General features: G+C 41.3%; 1 protein-coding gene across 1 annotated transcript in view; it reads right to left on the minus strand.

Moving 5' to 3' along the window:
• The window catches only part of BMP6 (bone morphogenetic protein 6), an 85,794-nt gene that overhangs the window by 20,290 nt on the left and 43,579 nt on the right, over positions 1-21,925 (minus strand). Inside the window, exon 2 of the mRNA XM_010708455.3 lies at positions 2,485-2,677. Coding sequence (XP_010706757.3) covers positions 2,485-2,677 — 193 coding nt within the window. The remainder of the gene's footprint in view (positions 1-2,484; positions 2,678-21,925) is intronic.

Raw genomic sequence — 21,925 nt, forward strand, 5'->3', positions numbered from 1 at the left:
TACATACCAAATTAGTTCACTTCCCCAGTAAAAGCAAGTGAACTGATGAGAAAAACAAAAGCTACTCATAGAATACAACTCTTTTAGGCATCCTAGAAGAATCTGAGGCAAAACAAACCACCGAAAAGATTTTTTCCCCTTACTAAAAGCTATTAGCAAACAACTATGATTTTTTACTATTTGTTCTCAAGAATGTTTATCATCCATAGCCTACCCACATCACCAGTGTGGCTGTATATTTGAATCTCCAGCAGGAACAGCAGCTAACAGAGTCAGAACTTACACTGAAGGCAACGCTGAGGGTAAGCTGCTTCTAATACCCTAGATGTCTTTTACCACCTGCATATTTTAATACTGAGAGGTTGATTAATATATATACTTCTATTTACAGATACGTACAGAGAATTCCTATGTGTGTACACATTTATACACAAGCATGTTTTCACATGTGTTTGTATCTTTAATATAAACACGATACGGTCCTTTGGGCTGAAAGGATAACATGTGAAGAAGGTCACCTCCTTTTCACAACTGCATGAATCAACGAGCCGCATTTTGCCACTCTTGATTCACAGATGGTGTGACAAGTCCTGCAGACTCACCCAAATCACGAGTTCCTTCAGCCAAATAAATCCCTCCTTCCCACCAGCAAAAATAAATAAATAAAGGAGAAAGAGAAACAAAAAGGGAGCCTGGAGAGACTGGATGAGTCAGAGGTCAGTAATGAACTACAGACACTCATCTCTAGGTCAGCAGTTCATAGTGTGCCCATGGCAGGAAGGATGGTGAGCTGCTGGCAGTCTGGACCTAGACGAAGCTACCTCACTATTTCCAGTCCCAATAGCATGTCAAACAGCAGGAGGAAGGAGGATCAGTTTATTTATCATGAAAGAAATGATACACTCACCAGCTTCCCACTGAGTCTAGTTTGGAGACCAGCATCCAAGAAGCTGCTCATTACATGCAAAGGTCTTTCGCAGCCAGCTCTGCCCAGCACACATGAAGGCTGAAGCACTTCTTTCCAAGGGACATGAACTGCAACTTCACTGCACAATGTGCTTTTTGCAAGTTTATGGCATGTTGCTCAATGGTGCCAGCATCATTCCTGTATACAGAACTAAGAGCTAACTTCCTAACAAAGATGTCATGAATTTGTTAGTAAGGTTTGTCTATCCTGTGATTTATTCTCTTTCTTGCAGTGTATTACTTGCTTGTTCAGGTTACTCTAAAATATTGCTATGAACACATAAAAGTCATCATTTCTCTTTAAAGGAGACAGGCCTGACCTACTCTGTGCTCTACTTTGCTGATCATCACTAAACAGCTTATCTACCACTTCCATCAACACTTGGCAGAGATTTTTCCCCAGATCCAGAGATGGGGTCTGTCTACGTGAAATCTAAAACAAGCCAACATTCACAATTATTTTTTTTCCCCATGGATGAACAATGCAGATAACATCTATGGAATGTGCATGACCATCTGACTTCCTTCTCTTCTTCAAGTGGCACTGAGGTAATGTTACCCCAGAAAACACTCCAGCCTACTCACAAAGGGAACAGTGTCCCTCAAAACACGTTCTTCACTAACACGTGTAATATTTCTCTCTGTTTTCCCAAAGGCCACACCCCCCACAGAATAACAGTTAGCTGCTTGATGTTGCCCTCATAACAGCTCTTCATCAAAAACAAATCCCCTAAATCCACTGGCAAGGCTAGAAAAAGATGGACCAGAAAGGAAAACATCTAGAAAACCTTCACAGAAAAGAGATGGAGATTTATTTTAAACACTGCTGTCCCTGATTTTTTTTTTTTAACTCTGCAGTAGAGTAACAGTTATAGTCCTGACATGCTTCACCAGTACTAGTGAAATATCTTTGTACCACAGCACTGACACCATTGACCACGCATCTCCATCTTTCTTTACCTTGCATAGTTCCTTCATCGGAAATATTACCATTTTAAAATTAATCAACCAGTTTACTCTTCTTTGGATTTTTGTGTCACTCTTTCTACCTCTCACTTTTGCCTATCACATCACCACTGAAAGCCCATGAGTGGTTTTGTACTTGTGGTCAGCATGTTGAACCTTCTTTTGCCTTATTTGTTTTAGAGTTGGTCTAGTGGAGAGTAGGTCAAGATTGCACTAATCACTTGTAATTTGTAAAATGGCTATGATTTTTATTCAGGTAGTATCAAGATGAAATGGGATACATGTATTTCAGTATGCATGAGCAATGCCAGAACATAATGTCTGTGGTTTAAAATTCTGCGGCCTCGCACCAGATTCTTGCTCTTGGTACTGCTATCAAAAAGGTCACACCATGGACTTTCTCGGCTGAGGCCCATTTTGTAACCTAGTATGCCCATTTCCCACAAGGGAAGTACTGTGCAGCAACACATCCTTTTCATGTGCACAAAACTTAGTCCCATTGAGCGTTCCTTCTGGCATCATCCCTCCCCAGGACAGGAGGTGATGGCCTACCTGTTTGGATGTTCCTGCAGCACTTGGTAGATGCTGATAAGGAAAGTTTGGTTTTTAAAGCTCTCCACAACGCAGTCCTTGTAGATCCGAAACTCGGCAGCTGTGACAGCCTCGCCTTCAGGAATCTGAGACAAATTGAACTTGAACTCCTTGTGGTGCTGCTGGTGAGGGGTGAACTCCTTGTCGTACTCAACTGCAGATGGGAAAGGAAAGACAAAAATGAACCGTGAATAAAACTTAACAAAAAATGGACTCCACAAGCTGCCACCTGTTCCTTCAAGAAAACAGGAATCATATTTATTCTCCACACACAGCCTTGGTATGTGCCAGGAAAGATTATGCAACTAAGGCCTTTCAAACACAGACTTGGAAAAGATGAATCTAGCCTGTTTGAGATTTCTGCTTTTCTTTCTTTGATTAGTGAAATATGACCATGCATTTTTCTCCTGATTAAATCCACAAGAACTCTGAAGCTATGATCTCCCAGGTTTGTGCTTTAGACATGAGACCTCCTTGTGATTTGAGTATGATTAATGTGGCATTCCTCTTAAGGGCTAAGGCCAACCAAACACTTGGGTGCCCCTTCCTTTTGCAGGAGCTTATTTGAGCCTGAGAGAACCAAGGAGGGATCATCTTTTCTGCAGTCATCCTCCCTGGCCTCAGACCTCCTCGGATAAGCTGTCACGTACAGAGTTTCAGGTGCAAACCAGAAACCCTCCTTCTCCTGGTCTGAGGATTTGCATTTTCTCTGTTTTGGGTGCCCTTTGCAAATTCTACTTCTCATCCCAAGCTTGTATCATTTGACTGCAACTAGTTATAGATTGAATTCGATTAATTGCTCAATATTTCTTCTAGTTTTCTGTTAGAAATTGCTTAAAACATTAACACATTATATAAACACACATAACTATATCTTTGAGGGCCCAAGGGAAAAGAAAAACTAAACCCAAAAAATCATTCCCACCCATGTAACTGAGGCATTATACATCAGTGATGAATAAGTCACCATTACACTGTCACTAGGAACATGATCAAACTCAGGGAAGGCAGTGATGGAAGCATAGATTCCTTTTCACTTCAGTGTTGTGCTCACTTTTTGTTGCTTTCTTTTCCTCTTTGATGCATCAAAGTGCAATAGTGTTCCTAAGACTACCCTCACAACACCCTATGAGGTAAGCTGCAGTCCCCATTTTACAGACAGCATACTGAGTCACAAGCAGATCGACGTATCCCGCTTGTGGCGGGGCCAGGAATGATGGCCTACGCACTTGACGTTCATTGCTTTATTCATGGGTGACCTTCTTGAGAGCAGATGTATCTACTGGCTGCTGGAAGTGGCCCACAGAGATTTTCCTCTCTACCTTTCCCAACTGCCTGTTCCTCTTCATCCCCCAGTCTCAGTTTCGTCAGTGTCCTCTCCCTTTCCTCTGGCAGCCCTTTCGTGTGAGCTGCCTCATCTGGCTGGACAAGCGTCCTGGCTCCATCTGAGACACTTAGTCACATCCTTCTCTTTGAAGCTCGCCTGGAAATCCTTTCACCTCCGCATGGCTTCTGCTAAGCACTTTGTGGGACATCGTGCCTCAAGGTGCTGCCTTAGCAGCTGCCACAGGGTGAAACAAATTACTGGCCAAGTCAGATCCCGATGCCAATTTTGGCACTCTCACAATGTTATCTGGGCAGTTTGGATGTCAAAAGACTGAAAGATGTGGGTGACTGGACTCTGTGACTTCCAGAAAGGAGGTGGTAATACTCAGTCACTGCATCAAATCAAATGACGCAACACCATCAAGCAATTAATTCACCCGCCACTGGGAGCATCTGCTGCCACTTTTAGCCAGTAGTGACCCTAGAAATGTTGGACTGGTTGGTGTCACTCATGTGGCCACTGTGGGGAAGGAGAGCTGCCTGTTGACCCCACGACTCGATGCAGGGCACGCATTCTGAAAGAGAGTAGTCACTTATTTTCAGAAACTTGCCAGGGTCCAACCATTCAGATGCCATGTTTGGCTGTCCACAGCAGAACAACATGCCCAGCCTGGCCTCTTGCTTGCAGCTACAACATGAGAGGATGTAATTAATGGTGAGAGAACGTCTACACCAGCTGTTTTGGAGAGACGGAGGGATGAAGCAACCAGTCTCGATTTAGAACTCACAACATCCTTGCTTGCGGGTGTAACAACCTGCTGAAACCCTTGTCCCTTTTCATATGGCCAGCAGGAAAGGGCACAATGCATCACAGAAAGGCTGCTTTTCCCCAGACTCATGGCTAAGAACAGTGGGCAACAACCTCACCACACACGGTAAAGAAAGACCTACGAGGACAAGGGGAAGGAAGAACACTGTCAGTACTGGCAGCAGGCTCTAAAATTGCAGTTTAAATGGGATATAGATCTGCCCCTCTACTCAAAAGTCAAACACAAGCCACAAAAGGGGCAAAAAAACACTCAAATCACCCACCGCAGAGCATCTAGAGTAGCTGCAGGTATGGTGTTTGACTCTGAGTACCCTTTCCCAGATTATAACTTGTGTGATATGTTTACAATAGTATTTTCCTGTTTTTTTTAAAACTTTCTTCCTTTCCCCCGTCCTTGCGTGAGCACCTCTGACAATCAGAGAAGCTGACCACACTGATTACAGAGGAAGCATTCAGACTGATTTTGTTATCAGGACTGGCAGAATAAACAACCTGAAACACACAAACAAGTAAGCCTTTTTTTAATCCTTCAGATTAAGTATTTTAGCTTCTTCTGTTACAGTAAAGGCACATTCAGAACGGCTCTAAGTGGATGGTGTCTTTCTCAACTATGTTCAGAAGTGTCCCTACATCATCACGGGATGGAAAAATAAAACCTACATTAAGTTTGTATGAAGGGAGTATAAAAGTTTAATGAGTTGGAAAGTTTTTTTGGCTATGTATCTTCCCATGATACAATGGAGAGTGCTTTTTTTTTTCCCTTGTGGGAGTGGTGAGATATTTAAGTTCTATATACTCATTGTCACCCCATCAAGTTCATAATCAAGTGTTTTCATTCAGCAAGACAGCTTAAAAATATAAAATGCCAACAGTTCTTCTCTGGGGGCTTTTTATTCCCTGGAAACAGTTCATTTTTAACAAAGAAGTCAAGTTTTAGAACAGTAAATTTTGGAAAGGGAAGATCCAAGCTGCTGGTTCCCAGGATTACCCGGTTTGTATTGCTATCGCATTACATCACATCAGATGACCTATTATTCAAAATGCAGATAGCGCATGCCAAAGTGCAAGACCACAGCAAAAAGAAGGAATCATTTCTCAAGCTTCTTTCCAATCTTTTTCCACGCAAATTTGTTCAGGTTGGTCTGACCAGAGAGATGGTAAATCCAAAGCTGATTTCTGGCTGAAAATGGACGCATGCAAGTCTCAGCTTCACAAAGCCCTGCAGGCTGAATGCAAGGAGCATTCCATAACCTATCCGCATTGTCAGCCAGCACATTAGGAACAAGCCAGGCAAAAAATAGGGACAAAAACAGGTCATGATATAAACTGGGTGATATAAACCTCAGGTTCACGCTATTATTCTGAGCATTCTTACTCTCCTGTAGAAAAAGATCCTTAAAGGCTACAGATTCAGGCAGACACACTGCAAGCAGAGTTGGGTCTGAGCTACGCACCCTAGGAGTTTTCGTTACAAGTCATTCCAAGCAGAATGGATGTGTGCACACAAAGCGTTAACAGAGAAGCCTGCCAGTAGCTCTTTACATCCCCCTTTACAAATATTTTTAAATCCTATACAAACAGAACACTATTGTTGAGCAGTTAGAAAGACAAGAATGTCAAAATTAGGGTTACTGTGGTTTTGAATTTTGTATATTCTGAATTAGTTTTGCAATAGTCAATTTCAGAACAAAATGTTCTTGGTTTAAAAATAACACACTGCTTAGAGTACTAGTTACTTTAAAAGCAGTGCACAAGAATAACAATAATAATTAAAAAAAAACAAAACACAATGTATCTATTTTGGTTACGATGCCATCCTGCTTCCAACTGTATGAGTTGCATACACCTTGGACCAAAGTAAATCTAATTCTGATGGCAGTCATTGAGATAAACTTTTCTCACATGTAGGAATTTTCTGCTTTTCTTAAGTAAATAGAATGCAGAAACAAAGGACAACTGTCATTCCTGAGTAAACACAGTTTTCTTTCAGAACAACAGTACTAAGAATTACAATATTTGGTATTTTTTTTAAGTTCTTAGATGTTGAGGAAGTGTTAAGTAAGGTATTCAGGTGACAATCTCAACGGTGGCCTAAGAAAGTCTTTAGCTCCTGTTCTAGGAGCTCAAACCAAAAATAATAAAACATACAGCTCCAAAAGCAAACATTTTTATAATATATCATCTGCTAAATAATTATAATTTCAGTGGCAACCTGGCTCTTTGGAGGGGGAAAAAGAAAGAGAGGGGTCACAACTGAACAAGATACAACTATTTGGGATGGAACATTCTGCGTCCATTAAATATCTGAACAATCTTTTGCACCCGAAGTGCTTCACTATGACTTGGCTTTGTAGGCCCACTGGAACCACAATCCAGCAAAAGCAACAAGCATTCATCACTTTTCACAATGAGTTTTGCACAAGTATTCATGAATTAAATTTGAGTACAAAGATATTACTTGCCATTTCTTCTCAGCCTCCATGACCCCTTTTTTAGTAAAGAAAGCCCCTGAAAAGCCACTAACAGGAGATTTGCCACCATAGCAACATAAAAAGATCAGAGAAAATTTCTCCATTTTATTTCACCCCTTTCTACATTAAGCAAACAACGTTTATCATATCTGGAGCAATGAAGCTGTAGGGTAGGTCACAAATACTTGAAGCATTACCACAGCTTCTACAGTCCAACTGACAGATTAAAAGTGACTTTTATTACTAAGATACGAAATATTTCCTCAATATTATGTAAAATAGAACAAGAAGAATGATCAGTACAGCCCAAAGTGTACAACATACCCATTCAGCTTATTACAATGGGAAGATTAGAAATGTAAAAGGCTTCACAAGTACTTTCTGTTTGATAACAGGGAACAGGACTTGAGTCATACCAAGTGCACCACAGGTGCAACAGTAAAGCAGCAACAGGAACAGACAGCTGCTGGAAATAGTGAGATAAAGGATTGCTGCTGTCTCTCTTGCACTAAACCACAATGTACACCAATGTCAGATGGACATCAGGCTCCAATGGCCATGATCATGGTGGCAGATCCATCCTCCATGTCACGTGTGTTCCCCACACTTCCAAATGATAGTCTCATACACTGCAGGCTTCCAAAAGTCTGATCCTTCCTCCTCTGGGCCCTCAGCCTCTCAGACACCTCCCCTGGATCTGCAGTACAGCATGAACAGACCAAGCTTCATTCTGAAGCCAGCTGAAGCTCTCTGGGTATAAATAGTGAAACTTTCACATTTACAACTGCTTGCATACTTCACGATAAAAGCAGCTTTTCAGCAGCAAGAAGCCAAGATACTCAAGGTGGAATTTCATATTGCACCTGCTGTTTATCCCTCTGGGTTCAGCTGAGGTGGTCTAGCTCTGTTAAGATGAATGTAATGCAATTGGAAGTTAATGCCTACACAGCTTAAAAATAATAATATAAGAGTCAAGGCCAACGAACTCCAAAAGGGCACTTTCTTAGAAACAGCTATAATATCACATCTGGGCCACCACAATATAAAGTGGAATTACTCCACTAACTTCTGTGGAGCAACGCCAGCTTATGTCCGATGAAAACCTGGCTTTATGCTCCACAGTTGTGTGTGCCAGAAAAGAATGATTCGGAAAAATAATCCATCATTAATCCAACCCCAATGTAATTATGGAGATTAAATTTAAACAATAGCAAATCACTCTCTAAACATAGCATTCTAAAGCTTCAAAAGAGGAGGGCTTTCTTCTTTTGGCTGAAAAATACAACTGAGCTCCTCTTTGTGCTGGGAATCAAGCTGGAACCGACTTGTAAAATCAGATTAAAACAGTTGCACAACAGCTTCCTTTCAGGATTCCTGAATCAAAAAGCCATTTAAAAATCAAAATAATGCACTAGCCAAACATAAAATACCCACGGGACACCGGAAAGTATTAAAGGGCATTTCCACGCTATCCACCATGACGCCTACTGTATGGTCAGCAAGGCGTTCCCACTGCCCTGGCCAGCAGGCAGTGCAGGAGGCCAGCTTGCACCAGCACATGCAGTGGAAAGGAGACATCTGTGGGGTGCTTCAGTGGGTTAAGTCCAGGAGGCTCACTGCAGACCATGGGCATCTCATCCATGGCATTAACTTTGGAGTTTTCCTGGGCTTTTCCCCTCCTTGTAGCGGCAAAGACAGCCTCCTCCTACAACCCCTTCTGAAAGCTTCTGAACACTGACATTAACAAAACCAGTATTTTCTTTCCATATGTTGGCACACATGGCAGGTCCCTCCACTGGAAACAGTGTTGTATCTTAGGAAAACAAAACATCTTTCTGCTTAGCAATGCCAAATTGTTTTTAGCAAAGGCACTACTGTTTGCATTTTTGTGGCAATATTAATGCAGTTCCCACTGAGAAGCTGATAAAGACCCTGACTGAAAAAAAAAAAAAAAAGAAAAAAAAAAAAATCACCCCTCTTGAATAAGTGATCTGCAGCTACTTCTGTATTGAGTTTCCAAATAATTTATGATTAAAATAACATTATGCTTTTCGATCCCCGTGCACACATCACAGCCAGGCCAGCATTTGTGGGAACAGCCATAAGCAACTGGCAGCGCTCTGCCACCACACAAGAAGGGATGGGGACATCCCTGTCCTGTTCCTCTTCTAACCCTCATCTTTTTGCTAGCACCCATGGCTGCATGTCCTACGCTTCGGGATGGATACAAGTTATGCTGCATTTACCGCTGAAATTGCTGCTCACGTGGCAGCTCCCTGCAGTCAAACAGCTGCCCAGGGTGAATCCACTGAATCTTGAAATGTTTTCAGGGTTTTTTAAATGGTGTGGCAGTTACCTGGCTTATCTCACATCCTCTCACTAAATTATCTGCCCTTCTGTAGGAATTTACAGCAGTCCCAACCAATTCACTTGCACACTTGGAACTAAATTTCAAATTTGAAGTTGTGCAAAGTGGAAAACATTTAAAGCTTCATTACATTTCTCTTTCCCTTTTTTTTCATCAGACTTAATGTTGATCAGCAAGACTGAAAATCAACCAACAGCAATTAGGAAAGCAGGTAATGTAACAATGTTTGCAAGCTACCTTATCTGCTTTTGTTTTGTTGAGCGCTCATCTCTGCATCATAGGCAGCTTTCCTTTTAATAGCCCCAACTGAAAAAGGTACCTCCTCAACACAGTGCAGTCACTCCCTGTAAAAATTCTGCCCAAAGCATTTAAGATTTTATAAATCTCTGAAAATGTTTAACCCAGCACTCAAGAAAAGTCCTTTGAATGCTAATACACAGAGAAAATCATCTGTGCTTCAGAAATAGCAGTGCTGCTCCAAAGGCTACACAACCAAGCTGTGACAGCAGTGTCATTGACGTGACTTGTGAATCCCACAGACACTGAGTTGTGTCGCTGAGCATTATAGTTTAGTATTTTACACAGGATTGCAGTTCCAACGACTGCATGAAGCAGTCTGGCCAAAGCAAGGTGAAAAGATGATGCAGCTCTGAAGACTGAGGACAGAGAATGCGTGATGTGTTTGAAGATTCTATTTCATTTTTTGTTGTTTTCTTTTGGCTGTTCTTGTTTTTTTTTTTTAATTCTCTCTCCCATCTCACTGAGAAGGCAGAAGAGTGAGAAAACAACTGTGTGGTGCTGAGCCACTTGCCAGGTGAAACCACAACAGTCAATTCTGACCTGGCCAGTTATCTGTGGGCAGTGACAGGAGGTCTCTCAACTGAGAGTCTTTCAGTCCTTCTGCCTGTGGCATGTCCAGAGTTTGGAGTAATGGACAGCTGGATGGCTTTCATTTCTGCAAATTGTTTATTTTTTTGGAGGGGCAGGGATGACTGTGGTGCTCACTGAAGGGGTTGGAAGGACCACAGGGCTCGTTGCAGGAGTCGGATGGTACATTTCATTGTCATCAAATCCAGAAGTATTCTCTTACCCCTGAGGATGCTGAATAGCATTGAGTAGAGCTCGATAGGCATAGGCCAGCCCCCAGCATGCTGCAGAGGTTTATGCCTCGTTAGAACTGCCAAGGTGACAGCAGACCTTTCCAAATCTTCTACTAGTTTTTCAGGATTCTACAGTTGTTCAGAGGTAAAGTTCCAAGCCACTGTGGGTGCCCATCACTTCAGACACCTGCCTAGACTCCCTGCCAGTCAGAACTGTCCCATCTCGGGGCAGATCTCTGGGTGATACTCTTAAATAATTGTTTAATCTTAAACACAATCTGAAGCACATTCACAACACATAGCAACAAGAGAATGCTGGTTTGAACACCCCATGGATATTCAAAATTCTCACACTGGCACTAGCTCTTGAGCTCTAGGGAGAAAGTGAAGAAGTGAAAGGGAGACTGAGGAACTGCTGGGAAGTGTCCTCCCCTGTCTCCTCCACAGCCAGGCTCTCCAAGAGGACAAAGCAAAGAGCGTAATTATGACAACGTGCCTTCCAAAACCCAAAGATGACTGCAGTGCTAAGTACACACAAAACATTAGTTTCTCAGCTGCCAGTTTTATCATAACATAAGGCAATGCCGCACAGCTGAGCGAAATAAAAACCTCACATCAACTCCTGCAACAGGCCCTGTGGCTGCTCTAACCTCTGTGATAGGTCCCAGGGCAGACACCTGCAGAAATGCAGAAAAACAGAGCATGGATATCCAATGCTGAGCCAAATGGACAAAGCATCTTCCTGACCCTGGAGTGAACACATCTCGTCTCCCATTGGCAAACAAAGATTCCTGAGGTGGCTATTTTTCTCTGAAGTCTCGCCTGCTGCTGACCAACACAATACTGGTAAGAGCCAAGCAGCAGTCAGACACAGAAAGCTGTGGCCACTGTGGGCAGTTGGAGCAGAGGTCATTAAGCGGTCATTAATAGTTTTACCTAACCTGCAGCCTTTCAGTTTCTCAAAGTCTGTCTTCAGGAAAAGAAAACGACATCACACTGCTTTAATGACCTGTGTAAAGGTAAAGAATTTCACCCTTAAAAAAATAATAATAATAATAAAAATCCCTAAAAGAAAATTAATAAAGCAAAAGCTCTTAATAAAAAGCCCCACTTTGTCTAGCAGCTTTTCTCTAAGCCTTCCTTTTCCATTACTTTTTACATCCCCACATCCCCTGGTGACCAGAAGCATACTTGGAATGCTTCTGTCCATCTGATAAAGAGATTGGAGGCTGCAGCCTTGCATCGGGTGAGGACCTGTGGGACACAGCTTCAGCATTTGGCTGTAGCTCCCAGTGTGACCAAAAGCCCCACGAGATACAATGCTTTATGGAAGGTGGGAGGATTCTGGTCAGGTTGGGAAATGCTTGGAAAAAGTAAGACTTGCAGAAAACCACCATTAAAAGAACTATTAAAGTGGGATTTGTGGAATAATCCTTAGTTCCAGAGTTGGCCTGACTTTAGCACAGTAGCATAGCTGAGTAGTTCACCTGAGAAAAATCCAGCAGGAAGAAGCACAGACTCTGCCAAATTCTTTCTCTTTGCTTTTTTTTTTTTTTACTTTTTTCTATTCCCTCATCTCAATTTCACCAGATAGGTAAGGCAACCCTTACGATCTAGGCATTTAAAATCAATGTTACGTACACATGGTATTAAAGAAACAGCACACAAATTGACCTCGAGAAGTCCTCAGGTTAACAAACAAGAAATTAATAAACCTCTACAGTTTAAAAAGCAGCCAGGACATAGGCATCTCTAGCTTTCAGTGAAAGTATTTCCTTTTAAGTTATCTGGGTCCTGGAGACAGCAGTTAAGAAAGAACAAAAGGGAATGTGTTAAAATTCCCAGCAGAGCTGCTTGCCCACAAATTAATTTTCAGACATTTGGCTTCTACGTCTTTGCTCTGTGCGATTCGTGATTTGAGAAGTTCTCTGCCCCACCCAATGCAGCCTTGTCATCACTGATTTTATTTTTCCACTCCCTCTCCCTCAGTAATGCCCTCCTCTCTTACTTTGACCACTCATATGCCGTGGTTGGAGAAAACCATCAGGACCCTGACCATTTCTAGTAAATAAATGTACAGAGAGAGGAATATTTGAATAAGAATCTCAAACCAATTTCAAATGTTGGTCTTAATATTGGTCTTTATCTTTTATTGTGCTTTAAGTGTTTTTAACGTTGTCAACAGCCAAACTGATCAAACACTGAATTTAGTTTATGACTCAGTGGCAAGCACATTGGATATTAAAAAATCAGCTATTTTAGAAGACTTTTAACATCTTTTTTTCAAGTTACTGCAACATGGCAATGCTACGGATCTGACATCTGCCACATCTGGTCAATTTTTGGTTGGGTTTTAATAAGAAAACCATCAATCATTAGAAAGCTTGGATCAGGCGAGCTTCTCAACACATTCTCTTTACAAACACACATACGTTAGGGTGATCTGACAAGCCAAAACATTTTTAATGCACATGTATTGAATTGTTTTTACCTCTGCTCATTAAACCACCCTAAGAAGTGAGGTTCTTGCCTGCATGAACAGGTGCTTTTACTGCAGTCCTCACATACATGCAACAAGGCTAAAGCTGTGTGTGATGTCTGTATGGAGAAAAGCGACCAGCAGTGATATTGCACGTCTTAGTAAACTCCAGTTGAAATAAGAGCACAGGAACATCAACGTTGTGTACTTTATGTTATTAGCTGCAGCTGCTATCATACTTGGAGAAACCTCCAACCCAGAAACAGCAGTGATGAAGCGCTCCAAGATGAGTAATGAGATGCTTGATATGAAAGGAGGGGGATAAAAAGGCTTCTAAAAAATGCACTCTCTGGTACAATAACAATCTCTTAGAGATTTACCAGGCAGAAAACACCACAGGAGACCAAAGGAAAACACGCCACGTTTAAAGTGTTGTCTCCATTAAATCAAAATTGAGGCAGAGGGGTCAGGGTAGGGAGGAAACTCCTTGTATTTACCTAACCCATGTGAGTGCTAATGCTCACGTGTGTGTTGTAACGAGATGGGGGATTTTGAAAGCTCTTGTCAGTAGGTGCATGAGCAAATATTTGTCCTGATCCATTCCAACTCTCTGTGGTTTGTAAATCCCCAAGAAAAAAAAATGCAGCAGAACAAACCAGTCTAGACCACAGATTTTGGCTACTTGACACTATTTAGAAAATCACAGGAAACAGGCCAACTCCAAGGAGGCTTTTTCAGTGGACTTTTCTGTTTGTTTTCTGAAGATCTGTGAATACCTGATTTACATGCACTCGTCTGAGTAGCCTAAGAGAATCCTTCTGGGCATTCTTTAAAGTGTCGTCACCCCAATATAGAATTCCAGATTGGTGATGTCTCAGCGAGGTGTTGACATATACAATCTCTCAGACTACTTCTGACCCACGCTTTTCATCCAAGGCCATTTTAAAAAAAAGTCTGAATAATGGCATCTTTGTATTTCAAGATCCCAAAGAGTTTCTAGCAGCATTATTTCCTTTCCTGTCAGCTAAATGCATGGAAAGAATCACTAGATGATATGTTTTCATCAGATGAAAATCTGAGCTGGAAAATATGTAAGACAGAGGGTTAAACTTACTGGAGATAGCATTCATTCAAAGTGTTAGAAGATCTTTCCATTCAGAGTTAGAAAACATTTTCTGTGAGACAAAGACAACATTTCTGTTTTTACCATGTGGAAAAAATCAAAAGTTTGAGCAACCTTGCTTCAGGGTGAGCCAGAAAAAGTCTGGGTGAAAGAAAACTCTCGGATCTTGCTGTAGGCATTGAGGTAAGGCAGGGCATACAAAAAACAATGGTAGAAACAATAGATTTACTAACAAGTACTTCCATAATAAATGATTTTCTTGTAATCATGCTCTTAATACTTTGGATTATTTTTTTTTAATTAGGGAAAAAAACTCACAATGAAATATGTTTAGTGGGAAAAGCAATCTCTGTTCAAAGACATTATTACATTATTATTTTATTAACATTCTCGTGGAGAAGCTGGCTGCCCATGGTTTGGATGGGTGTACGCTCCGCTGGGTGAAACACTGGCTGGATGGCTGGGCCCAAAGAGTTGTGGTCAATGGAGTTAAATCCAGTTGGCTGCCGGTGTCCCCCAAGGCTTGGTATTGGGGCCACTCCTGTTCAACATCTTTATTAATGATCTTGATGAGGAGATTGAGTGCACCCTCAGAAAGTTTGCAGGCGACACCGAGTTGGGAGGGAGTGTTGATCTGCCTGAGGAGAGAGGGGCACTACAGTGGGACCTGGATAGACTGGATCGATGGACCAAGATATGAGTTTCAATAGAGCCAAGTGTTGGGTCCTGCATTTTGGTCACAACAACCCCAGGGAACCCTACAGGCTTGGGAAGGAGTGGCTGGAAATCTGCCTGATGGAAAGGGACCTTGGTGTACCGATGGACAGTCGGCTGAACATGAGCCAGCAGTGTGCCCAGGTGGCCAAGAAGGCCAATGGCATCCTGGCTTGGATCAGGAATGGTGTGGTGAGCAGGACTAGGGAAGTCATCCTGCCCCTGTACTCAGCACTGATGAGGTCTCACCTCAAGTACTGTGTTCAGTTTTGGGCATCTCCATACAGAAAGGACATTGAGGTGCTGGAGCAGGTCCAAAGAAGGGCAACAAGGCTTGTGAAGGGCTTGGTGAATATGCTCGATGAGGAGAGACGGAAGGAACTGGGGCTGTTTAGTCTGAGGAAAAGGATGCTGAGGGGAAACCTTATTGCTCTCTTCCAATATCTGAACGGTGCTTACAGCAAGAGCAGGGCTGGTCTCTTCTCACTGGTGGCAGGATGAGGGGAAATGGCCTCAAGTTGTGCCAGGGTAAGTTTAGGTTGAATATTAGGACACTTCTTTACAAAAAGGGTTGTTAAGCACTAGAACAGGCTCCCCGGGGAGGTGGTTGAGTCACCATCCCTGTATGTGTTTGAAAACTGTTTGGATGTGGTGCTCAGGGACATGATTTAGCAGAGGATTGTTAGTTAGGGTAGTATGGTTAGGTCATGGTTGGACTCAATGATCTTTAAGTTCTTTTCCAACCTGAGTGATTCTATGATTCTATGATTGCAAATACAAAAAAAAAGCTGATGCTCAGCAACAGCAAAACTGATACAAGACTTCCCATGTATCCATTTTAAATTCATATTTCTGATTCAATTGTAGGAAAATCTTTTTTCCTCTTTCATAATCTTTCTGCTGCTCTTTTACAGCTGCTTTGTGTAGCAAGAGCAGCACTGATGCCGCAATAACAGCTGGGACTGTTAACATGCGTTGTTTGCCATAGGCCCCACACAAGTTGCATCTCATCTGACAAGATGTGGGGCATGGTCAGTGAAACGGCCATCTCTGACCATGCAGATGCCATTCACATTGCTGTGAAAGTACACGTTCTCTGGGCATCTTTGAAGGCTCACTCTGACACTTTTCCTGATAAACTTTTCAAGATATCTTTAAAAGAAACTGGGTTTTTCCCCCCTCCTCCCTGTTAAAACCCATTTTAAAAGTCATTGCTTTCAGAATGGATGAGACAGAGAAAGAAAAAGTTAATGAATTACTCTACTAATAAACAAATAAAAGACTAGAAGGATTTGCCAGGGCCCTCTTATTTTAGTTATGTTACTTCAGGCAAAATGTGCACTAATAAACTTCCCAAATTAATGCATATACATGCCAGAATCAAATACAAGTTGTTTTAGTTCCAATCAGTTGTATTTTCACCAGTGTAAAACAAAATATCTTTGTAAATCATAGAATCATTTGAGTTGGAAGAGACCCTTAAAGGTCATCGAGTCCAACTCCCCTACAGCAAGCAGGAACACCTACAGATAGGTGAGGGTGCTCAGAGCCCCATCCAGCCTGACCACGAATGTCTCCATCCATCATTTCACTGGACAACCTTTTCCAGTGCTTCACTATTCCCTCATAGTAAACTTTTTTTTCCTTATACCCAGTCTCAGTCTCTCTTGTTCTAATTTGAAACCATTTCCCCTTGAGCTATCACAGTCCAGACCATGTTAAAGAGTGTGTCCCCTTTCTCATCTTCAAAGATGTCTGCTTCTTGTACACACTGCATTTCCTGATACAGATTAGTTTTTTTTTTTCTTCAAACTGAATGTCCTTGAAAGCTGCACACTCTTGAATAACTAATCTGGGCTGAATCAAAATTCTCAGGTGCAGATGCAAGTCATACTCAGAAAACAGCACTTATTACTCTTCACCTTATTAAATGCCTTATCCAAAAACACGCACACTTCAGGCTCAACCTTACCATCATTAAGCAGTGGCAAGACACCTCCTTTAAAGAATCTTTTCCATTCAGCTGCCTTTGTTAACAAAGTTTATGTAGTTTAACTTCCACATTATTGGAAAATAAAGCTTCAACACAGAACATTATGGATATTTTACTATTTGTACTAGATATTACTAACAAACCTTATGGAAACACCACTGCAGCTTAGATATCTCACAGGTAACTGTAAACTAGACTCAGCAATGCCTTGATTAAGAAGCCAAGCATCTCTTCCATACCACAAATGAGATTTTCCAATGTCCTAACACTCAGTCTTAGGTGCTCTGAGTTTGCAAAACTGTTCAGTGGCTGCAACTGCCACTCACTTTCTACTTTGAAGCATCAAGGAAAGCAACAAGTCCTGGAATCCATAATTCATCCAAAACTTAAACATCCCTGAGGGGATGGTGTTTAACATTAGATTGGGACCAGAATATCTCTGACTTGAAATACTGAAAAGAAAGTTTTGAAAAAAAGCTTATGTCTTGCTGAAGCATGAGGTTTTATGCTTAACAGTATATGAAAATTCAAACTTGCAAGAAAACAGAAATCACTAGATGAAGAGATATAAACAGCCTCATTTCACATAGTTATGAACATGTTTAATCCATTTTTTTTTTTTAATGAAATCAGCAGGCTCCTGAGAAACATTACTTATTCTAAGTACAACCACAGCAGCAGTGCTGGGTGCTTTCTGGGGCTGCCACCTCCACTAAGAGGAAGGTCAGACCACCATGGGAACATGAGGGAAAAAACAAAAACCTAGCAAAATTCCTCTGAAGCAGCACTCATCCCTCTTCCAAGAAGAGGAACAGCACCAGGCTGTGTAGTGCTTTCAGGGCACTGAAACACCAAAAGCAATGCATGTACTACTGTTGCTAACAGTGTCCCTCAACTAAAAGTTCTGCAGGAGAAGTAATTTTATTAACTGATCTAACAGCCACATCCTTCACATGCCTGTGGCAGGTACATGTTTATCAGAGCATTGTTGAGTTATCTGAAAAACCACTTCCACTTTCCAATATTTTAGCAATTGCAGCTATTTGCTTCTTACATAAAAACAAATGGAAGTGCATTTGCTTTTCTTATTAAAAAAATGCCACAGAAATCAGAATGTAAGTTATTTTTCAGCTTCCCTCAATCCTTTTCTATCTAAAAGATCAAATATTTTGCTAGAATCTGTAACAAATCTGTATTTTTAACACCAATGTCATGCCGGACAAGCAAGGCAATTTAATGCTTGAAAATACTCTCCTTGATTTTCCTTATTTCCCAATAGAATTGGCTGACCTTTATTTGGCCGTTCACCATTATCAGCTAAAGGCTGACATCTGCTTTTTCATCTGTGTCGGCAATAGAAAGTTTCCAGTTATTTAAACTTCATTGTGCATTTCTATAGATAGTAGGAAACTGTAACAACATTTTGCACTTGCAGGAAATAGCATTCAGATCGCAAGGGACAGTGGTAGACATTCAGAGAGATTAGCAAATAAAAATCACAGCTCGTGATCAAATACTACCTAATCCTTTTAGTCTCATTGCCTATTTAACCTTTAAAAAAAATCTGCTCTTTATACTGATCATTCACCACACGCGCATGCACTTGCTAAGTTTTATCTACATTACAAATTTAACTATAAAAAAATCTGGTTGTATTTGGCTTTTTTTTTTTTTTTTTCATTTCCAATTTTTGCTACAGACATAACCATTTTATAATCAGGAAAGGGACATGCATGCAGTTCCTGCACCCTCCAGCTGAGCTGTTTCTTATCACGTGTATCATAGCTCATGCTCTTAGATGCGGTAAACCAGCAACAGTGAGTTGGTATGTAAATGAATCATAGACAGAATCACCAAGATTGGAAAAGACCTCCAATATCATCCAGTCCAACTATTCACCTACCGCCAATATTTCCCCACTAAACCATGTCCCTGAGTACAGCACCTAAACATTTCTTGAACACCTCCAGGGACAGTGACTCATTCACCTCTCTGGGCAGCCCTGTTAAATGCTTATGTTCATTTTGCTGATGAGGAACTGGTTAACAAGTACCTCTACACAGACATACCATGCAGTTTTCCAACTCTCTTCTTACGAGCTGAGTTTGCATTCACATCATGAAACTCTTATTTTTGCTATACCAGCAGCTATTATCTAGAGAGGGAAATGGCTTTGCACACAGCTGATATACACAGTGCTGTACTAATTCCAGGCAATCAAGACTTGTCTCCGTCAGGAAGGAAGAAGAGTCTCCATAGCAGATACACTTATTCATTTCCCTTAGCTCCTCAAATAAGAAATTAAGACAATTTTTTAAAAATGAAATTAACATAAAATTAAATCTTCCCTTCCTCTTCATTTCAAGCATCAGATCATTTGCATACTTCATTCTCACAGATCACAGGTGAGATCCTGAGCAGACACTGTGCTCTTCCCAGTATTTCAAGATAACAGAATTCTATAATCATAGAATGGCTTGGGTTGGAAGAGATCATTAATTCCAATCTCCCTGCTGTGGGCAGGGCTGCCACACACCAGCTCAGGCTGCTCAGGGCCCCACCCAACCTGGCCTTGAATGACTCCAGGGATGGGGCATCCACAGCTCCTTTGTGCAAGAGGGAATCACATTCCCCAGTCCCCCACCATCACACTCACCTGCCACATCAGGACAGTGGTAGTAAGCTCCTGCTGTAAGTTACCAAGCAGAGAGGTCATTAAGGAGCTGACAAGTTTGGAAGCATGAACTTCTGCTTTTCAGAATTATTTCTGAATAGTTGAACAAGGAGAAGAAGGTTTTTTGAGTCTTATATAAGCTAGTTGTAAAAGCACACCATACAGAATACGTGGAGCTGTGAAAAGCTTCTGCAAGCGGATGTGGGAATGTTGGCCTCTCTTACATAGTGACGCAAATGAGAGCTGTGATGGAAGAATCCTTTTCCAGTTTGACTGGTTGCACCAGTGCTCACACAAGCATAGGATGAAGAGTAGATGCTTGAACTCTGTCAGCCCCATATACCCTACAGTACTTTGGGACATGGACTGGGAGTTCCCAGGGGTAAGAGCTCACATACTGAACACAAGTTTTAAGCCAGATAGAAACTGCTATGTATGATATGTTAGAGTTGAAGAGTTTTAAGCCATTGCCTAGCCATAGCCAACAACACTTTGAAATAATGCCGTTTAAGACTAAGAATATTCAGTGTAGTATTTCCAAAACTTCATTCCGCTGTGCTCAAAGAGTTGGGGGTGGAGTGAAAATACAAAAGACAAAGCCCCTTCCATAAACCTTGGATTCAGATGACCTTGTATCTACAAATAGTTTAAATCCCCAGGAAGAACTTGCAGTTGCCCAGCATAAACTCCCCATTCTTTGTCTACTGAACCTTTTCTTAATATTCTAGCCTCCAGTCCAGATGAAACCTCAACTTCAGATGTAAACCAATTCAGCAGCTGCAAAAGCTTAAAGGAGATACTCACAATAAATCGCCCCTCCGGAAAAATATAAAAATATCTTGCCATTGGCTTCCTTTAGGGTTCTGAAAATCCCCAATGGATGGTGAGTGGGATGTGGAGAGTGGTCAGCAGTGTCTCCTGCACATACACGTTTTCTGCACAGTCCTCTTAGGGGAACAGTGGTTGTCTGCATTTGATTTCTGAACCACATTTTCATCCTTTTCTGCCTGCACCCAACCACAAAGAAAAATAACATCCATGCTGTGCATTCTTTTCCCAACTCCAGAAATGCTTTTCAACTGATCTTCAGGACAGCTAATCGCCTATAAAGAGCTTCATTACACAGCAAAGAAAGATAAGCTGGGATACGAACATCAGGACTGCCGACATTTTTTTGGGGGACTGCCAGCCAAATTAACACTTATGGGGATGCTGATATATTTCTGTCTGCCAAGGGTTACACACTGAAACTACTTCTGACAGTCCAATTTAAACTGCAAAGAGAAGGAGGGTGGGCATGGGGCAGGGGGTAAAGCCCTTTCCAATGTATGCATCAAAGACGACAGTGTATATCCTGCCATTGTTTGAAAGCACTGGAATTTTTGCCAGATTTTGTGTGGTTTTCAAAAGAAATGACTGTAGGCTTTCTTTATGGTCTCAAGATTTCAGAAGTTTAAGGAAGCATCAGAATTAATGAGAAGCGGATGACACTGGTTACTGTGGTTCAGCCAATTGTCCAATCCTCCTCGTCTCTCAAAGTAAATAAAAATAGACAACTCCAGTGCCAGTGGTGAGGGGGAAATATCAGCGTGATTCTTACCCTTTCAGTTTCCTCAGAACAAATGTTCAACTCAAAACAAAACAAAACAAAATCAAAACTAGAACCTTAACAGAGCTATTTGTTCAGAGTAACAGATTGTGACATGCTGGCTTCAGCTTCAAGACACTGAAAAGATCTCAGAAATGAAGATTTTTGAGATTCATAATCCAGCTTTAGAAAGATCCTTCCATTAGGCCTTCCTGATCAAATACTTTCTTTCGCACTCAACATATGAATGACAAGAGCCATAAGAGGACCTTGACAGATCATGCATTCAGAAGACCAACATTGATTCAATTTTAAGACATTCATTTAATCGTGCTTCCTTTTACTAAGCCATATAAAAACCAAGCCACAAATCAATATACACTAATTTAACTCATCATCCCACTGTTTTATACAGCCACAGAACTCAACACTGATGTTATCTATATCTTCCTGAAATAAATTTCCCCATTGCTCTAGGTTAGAAAAAGGTCCAAGTGAACAATGCTACCACCATACAAATTTGCTCCTTTTCAATATTATAGTGCATTAACTATTGCATTCCTTTAAAGTCGTGACGAAGGAAAATTGTCCTCATGCAAATCCAAAAAAGACAGTGTAGTAAGTTATTTCTTTTCTCAATCATTCTCACACATCAAGGCATGATAAAACACCACAAAAGCAACAATCCTGCAAGATACAAAAATGTACCAATTTCTTCTTAGTTATTCATTTTAGAC

This window comes from Meleagris gallopavo, chromosome 3, assembly GCF_905368555.1.
Source record: "Meleagris gallopavo chromosome 3, MGAL_WU_HG_1.1, whole genome shotgun sequence".
NCBI lineage: Eukaryota > Metazoa > Chordata > Aves > Galliformes > Phasianidae > Meleagris > Meleagris gallopavo.